Genomic DNA, 6,463 nt, shown 5'->3' with positions numbered 1-6,463 from the left:
AAAGGTCCCAATTACTGCATTTTCTTATTGGAATCTTATTAATGAAATTATCTCCCAAAAAACCAAAGATCCGCTGGTGGCTCAAGCTATCCAGGTCAGGGAGACAGCTCTCTGATCGGAGGAAGGGTCGATCATTCTCCCTCGGAGTGAGGAGTTTGTAAACACCCCCTGAGATGCCAAGATGGCACCAAGGCCCGAGCCCCTGTGGGACAGGACTTCCTCAAAAAATGAGGAAAAAGACTTGATGTCTTTTGATAGTGATGATGACTCAAACAAGGAAAAAAAAAAATGCAACCGATAAGCGTTTACAGGTGGGCTCTGCCTCTTCCAAGCCTTTTAAAAAAAGCTTCGGTGCTCCTCAGCTTCCGCCTCCGCTCTTTCAGCCCCTGCTTCTGACCCCGCCCTGCCTGTTAAGGAGGAACCGGCCTTGTACCCTTCCCTCTGCCACCTCAGACACCCCCCCTTGCCACAGAACGATCCGGGGGAGGCTGACTGGGCTAATCTTGGGGAGGAGGCAGCCAGATATCATAATCCTGCCTGGCCGCCCATAGTCCAAGGTCCGCCTCCTTATGTTCTGGTACCCAACACTCCCAATGTGCCCGCTTTGGCATGCCCTGCTGTTGATCCCCAAAAGGAACTCTGGGACAAGATAAAATTTCTAAAAGAACAAATAAGATTAGAAAAGGAACACCAGGAACTTATTACCCAGCTCGAGGGCTTAAGAACAGGCAAAACCCATAAAAATGTCCGTAGAGAGGACAAACTTAAGCCATGACCCCCCGTTAGAGGGGCGGCCCCTAGGGTGCCATCCGGGTCGGGAGTATCCCTAGAACTTGAAAATGCAGAAGCCTTTCCCATAACTGAAACTACTGACACGCAGGGACAGGCGTGGAGACACCACAGTGGTTTCGATTTTAAGGTCATTATAGAACTTAAAATGGCCGCAGCTCAATACGGGGCCACTGCACCTTACACAATGGCCATTTTAGAATTGGTAGCAGAAAATTGGCTCACCCCAATTGATTGGCTTATACAGACTACCGGCTCCTGGCCAGTTGCTCTCGCTTCTTATACAGGCTTAATAGACAATCACTATCCTCCAAACAAACTTATTGACTTTGCCAATAGACATGAGTTCATTTTCCCAAAAGTCATTTCCTGTTCTCCTCTAACAGAAGCCCTATTAGTCTTTACAGATGGTTCTTCTACCAAAATAGCTGCCTATGTGTGGGACAATAACATTGTCCAATTCCAAACCAGCTGTTCTTCAGCCCAAATAACCGAGCTACATACAGTCATAGCAGTCTTTTCTACATTCCCTGAACATGCCTTTAATCTCTTTACTGACAGTGCTTACATTGCTCAATCTGTTCCCCTATTAGAGACATGTGGATTGATAAAACACGCTTCTCAAACTGGTGGTCTTTTTATTCAATTACGAGATCTAATCAGAAAAAGATCCCAGCCTTTTTTTATTGGGCACCTTCATGCCCACTCTAACCTACCTGGCCCACTTACAGAAGGCAACTGGTTAGCAGATCTGGCCACAAGACCTCAGGCTTTTGCCTACTCACTAAGTATTGATGCCTCAATTCAGATTGACCAGGCACAGAAGGCACACCAATTACATCACCTTAATGCTCGCATGCTTCACCTTATGTATAAACTTACTAGAGAACAAGCTAGACAAATTGTTAGAACCTGCCCTATGTGCACCCTCCATCTTCCCACACCTCATCTGGGAGTTAATCCTCGTGGCTTAATTCCAAATGCCCTATGGCAAATGGACATCACACATTACCCTGAATTTGGAAATCTTAAATATATACATGTCAACATCAATACATATAGTGGATTTATATTTGCCACCCTACAATCCAGGGAGGCTACTAAACATGTAATTGCCCACCTTCTAGTTGCCTTCTCAGTACTTGGATGTCCACAGCAAATTAAAACAGACAATGGTCCAGGCTATACCAGATCTGGTTTTCAAATCCCATATAATCCACAAGGACAAGGCATTATAAAACAAGCCAACCTCACACTCAAAATTACATTAGATAAAATAAAACAGGGGGAATGGTACCCTATCAAGGGGTCACCCAGAAACCTAATATCACATGCACTATTTATTCTTAACTTTTTAAATTTGGATGCTAAGGGATTATCCGCAGCTAACCATTTCTGGCAACCAGAGACACAAAAACAATTTGCCTCTGTGATGTGGAGAGACCCCCTGGACCACTCATGGCATGGGCCTGACCCCGTACTCATCTGGAGCCAAGGGTCAGTGTGTGTTTATTCCAAGGAAATGAAGTCAGCCAAGTGGCTTCTAGAACGCTTAGTAAAACAAGTTGATAAGCGTGTTAATGATGCCGATGACCTAACATTGTCCAAGTTCAACCAGTTAACAATGGCGCCTACAATTATAATCTAATAATCATAAAGAGAATAGTATAATTCAATTTGGCCAGTTATATTTGAGTGCACCCTAATTTTATAGACTGTCTCATATGTTTGTCTATTGTCTGTTTGTGTTCGTACAGTTGAGCTCAATATGTTCCTTCCTTTTCAAAGGATATTCGCCTATTGTTAAATTGACTTACAGATAAATATTATTAAATTAAAGACACGCCTTCCTTCCCAGGTTGCTAATTGATCAAAGTGCCACTGAGATTTATTTTATGAAAGTAATGTGCATTGTCACCTACATGCAATAATCAAATTGCAATTGACAGTTGTAAAATAAAAAGATATATATTCTTAATTGTTTGTCAAAATGAATATAGATCGGGACTCCCTTTGATGAATATAGAAGTGGCCACCCAGAAAATGATTATTCTGGTCTTAATTCATTAAAGGGACCCCCTAGTAAATTTTATATTATAATCTTATGGGAGACACATCACAACGAATATTATCTAAATATGTTATAAATTGATTACATTGGTTATTCTTGATATTTAAGCACTGATTATGTTGTTACAAAATATTTACATTGGTTAAGTTTTAAATATGTTATTGTAATATGTCCACATTGGTTATCTTCAAAAACTTAATCAGGTTAGCCTAACTCTCTTATCTACAGCCCAGCCTTGCTTACATTGCAGGACGAAATTTTGCTTACAGGTTAAAAAGATGACATCCCTGAATTTGTTGCATGGTCTGTTGCTGTTCCTGGCACTGCTAACAAAAAGCGGATTTCAACCAGTTAACAAAGAACAACTGCTCATTGCCCTGTATGGTAACCCCTGTGACGGTGCTGGGGGTTCTGGTGGGGCTGCACCCACAAGTTACACTCATAGTACTGATTGCAGCAACAAGATTGCCTACTTGGTTTATGAGGCCGCGCTAGCAGAAGGATATAACCAAAAATGGGATTGCGTCCCTAAGCCTAAAGGCATACCAACAGTCAATGGCGAACTGGGGCCATGCCCTGCCAATTGTGCCAAGGCCACAAAGATGCATTCTACCTGTTACACTGAAGCCCAACAATGTACACATTCCGATGGAAAAATATATCTAACTGCTGTTCTACAAAAAATTTACAGGGGCTCCATCAGAGGTGACTGGGACTTTTCCAGCCCCACTGGATATCCTAAATTTGGCCAAGCCTCTTGCAGCGGCAGTCCCGGCAAAGATGTCTGCTGGCCGCCACAGGCCCCAATTCATATATCTGATGGTGGCGGGCCTTCAGATCAGCTCAGGGAAGAGCGAGTACAAAAACAGCTCGAAACTATCATCCAAGAGATGAACCGCTCCCTAAATTATCATCCACTGGCCCTTCCCAAACCTCGAGGCCCAGACCCTGATGTCCAAACCCTGAGTGTCTTAGAGGCCACTTATCAATTGATCAATACATCCAACCCAGCCTTTGCTGCGGATTGTTGGCTATGCTTGACCCTTAGCACACCCCTGGCCCTCGCCTTGCCAGTTGTCGACCAAACTGACTATGCCAGCAGCTCTAGTTACAATTGCAGTTTTTCTCTGCCCTTCACGGTCCAGCCAGTACAGTTCAATGCCTCAGTTTGTTATCTAAGTTCGGGCCACAACGATAGCTTCGATATACCTGTCAGAATCCAAAATTTCTCTCTCTGCTCTGTAACGCTTAATGGCTCTGCTGCCATTTGCCCTGCCCTGGGTCACGTGCTCCTTTGTGGAGGGAGCTTGGCATTCACCTCCCTCCCCACTAATTGGACTGGGCTGTGTGTGGTGGCGACTGTCCTCCCGGACATCGCCCTCATTCCTGGAGATGAGCCAGCGCCCTTGCCCAGCTTTGACTATATCACTGGGTGACATAAAAGGGCCGTCTCACTGGTCGCCTTGCTCGTGGGGCTAGGGGTGTCCAGCGCCCTTGCCACTGGCTCCGCTGGTGTTGGAGTGGCGTTACACTCCTATGGCAAATTATCCTACCAGTTGATTAATGATGTTCAAGCTCTCTCCAACACTCTTACAGATGTACAAGATCAGATTGATTCCTTGGCTGAGGTGGTCCTTCAAAATAGAAGGGGCCTGGACCTCCTCACGGCGGAACAAGGGGGGATTTGCATAGCCCTAAAAGAACATTGCTGTTTCTATGTCAATAAATCTGGGATCGTCAGGAGAAAAATTCACAAACTTCAGGAAGATCTAAACAGATGACGACAAGAATTCGCTCAAAATCCCCTCTAGACTGGCCTCAATGGTTTCCTCCCTTATCTTCTCCCTTTGCTGGGACCCTTATTGGGCCTACTGCTGCTCATTTCTTTGGGGCCCATAATATACAACAAAATCATGGCCTTCCTTAGAGCCCGGATAGAGGCAATAAAAACAGCACCCATACAGGTCTACTATCATAGATTGGCAATGGCTGACCAGGACGAATGCTGGACCGTCGATTAGGTCCTTGCCGTGGTGAAGTGTTCTCGCCCCACCTGGTGAGTGGGCTGGCAAGCCAATGACGGGCAACTGAGCAAGCATGCCATGTAATGAGAGAGCCCTCGTGCGCCACCTAAGACAGGTGCCAGAGCCTTGATTCTCTGGTTAACCGATGACGGGTAAGGTACACGGTGCAGACACGTATGTCACTCTGACCCAAGACAGGCTCAGCCCCCACAGGCTTGGCTCTCCTGACGCCTTTCTACTATAGTTATAATTTTAAAGGGAGGACCTGTGGGGGGCCTTGCCCCCCCCGCTAGAACTCTTGAGTGCCTTTTACGGGCATATCTGGGCCTGCTGCAAGTCTACCCTACCCGGCAACAAGGAAGTAGCCCCAGTACCCTCCCCTTGCTCCTTCCCTCTAGCCCTATGGTATATATGCTGTAGCAGCTTCTGCAATAAACGAGACTTGATCAGAAACCTGTCTTGTCTCCATCTCTCGTGTCTCTTGTCTCTTGTCATTCTCACTCCCCCTCTAGGGTCTCTGTTGACTTACCCGTGGGCCGGGACACTACAGAGCTGAAGATGCCCACAGAATACCAGGCATTTGCTCCAAAGAGGAGGTTGCTGGTTGTGCCATGCGGGCTCCTGAGGTGGGCTTTGAGTTGCTCTGTGAAAATCATGAAGTTGGTGATATATGGCACAGAGTTGGGACTCAGGAGGGAACACCCCTCCCCTGGGCACTTCCCCAAGGCCACATCCCGGATACGGCTGGAGCAGCAGGGTGAGGTCATTGATGGAGAACTTTGGCTGATCAGCAATTAACACATGTTGCTAAATGAGTGAATGAATGAATGAATGAATGAATAAGATTGAGTGGCCAGGTCAGGGCCACAGTGTGCCCTATAGAGCACAAGCTTATACAAAAGAAAGCCATGGAAGATCCTCATGAAGACAGAATTGATGGAGTCCCATACAGACATTTGTTAAGAAACAAAGCTTGGAGCTGAAAGGCCCCTGATGACTGGGGCAGGTGAATGACAGGGACCAGGTGGCTGGAAGCTTAGGTAACTTCAGGTCCTTTCTATGGACAGAGGGTTGTCCCTTCTAGAGCTGCAGGGCTGAGCAGGGATGGCCTGGCACTTAGCAAGTCACCAGCATGTCCTACCAATGGCCTTGGAGTGGCAAGGCCCAGAGGCTGTTGCCACCCTGCTTCCAGCACAGCCCTGAGAGAGGGAGGAGGATGGAAGACTGCCTGCCTGGGAAAGCAAAGGCATCTTTATCCATCCCCCCAAACCCCCAGTTTTAGAAAGGTGTTGTAAATTAATGAGCAAAATATTGAACCCTGGGCCTTGGCAGCAGAAGGATAAACACAGGTGCACTTTGTCACAGTGACAGAGTCAATGGGTATTCATTTTTAACAGGGGGACCATTGTTTGAATGAAGATAGCAGCCATCAGTTAAATAAAAAATCGTGCTGTCATGGGCTTGAAAGCCAGGCTGACTTACTGCTCACAGATGGGCACTTGTCAGCTTTGGAACTTGGCTTCCTGTGCTTCTCAGAGTCCTGAGGTGAGGCTGGAGGGCCTGTTCTAGAAGAGAGAAG

General features: G+C 46.4%; 1 protein-coding gene across 1 annotated transcript; it reads left to right on the top strand.

Moving 5' to 3' along the window:
* Positions 1-2,706: 2,706 nt before the first annotated feature.
* Positions 2,707-5,355, top strand: LOC147826831 (syncytin-1-like). The gene has a single exon (XM_087180423.1). It carries the CDS (start codon positions 3,139-3,141, stop codon positions 4,294-4,296), a length of 1,158 nt encoding a protein of 385 aa, XP_087036549.1. The 5' UTR covers positions 2,707-3,138; the 3' UTR covers positions 4,297-5,355.
* The last annotated feature ends 1,108 nt before the right edge of the window (positions 5,356-6,463 follow it).

Source organism: Heterocephalus glaber, unplaced genomic scaffold, assembly GCF_053883595.1.
Source record: "Heterocephalus glaber isolate CG9 unplaced genomic scaffold, H.glaber_assembly_v1.0 deba00001461, whole genome shotgun sequence".
In the NCBI taxonomy this organism is placed as follows: Eukaryota; Metazoa; Chordata; class Mammalia; order Rodentia; family Bathyergidae; genus Heterocephalus; species Heterocephalus glaber.
This window is presented reverse-complemented; position numbering and strand designations above follow the sequence as displayed.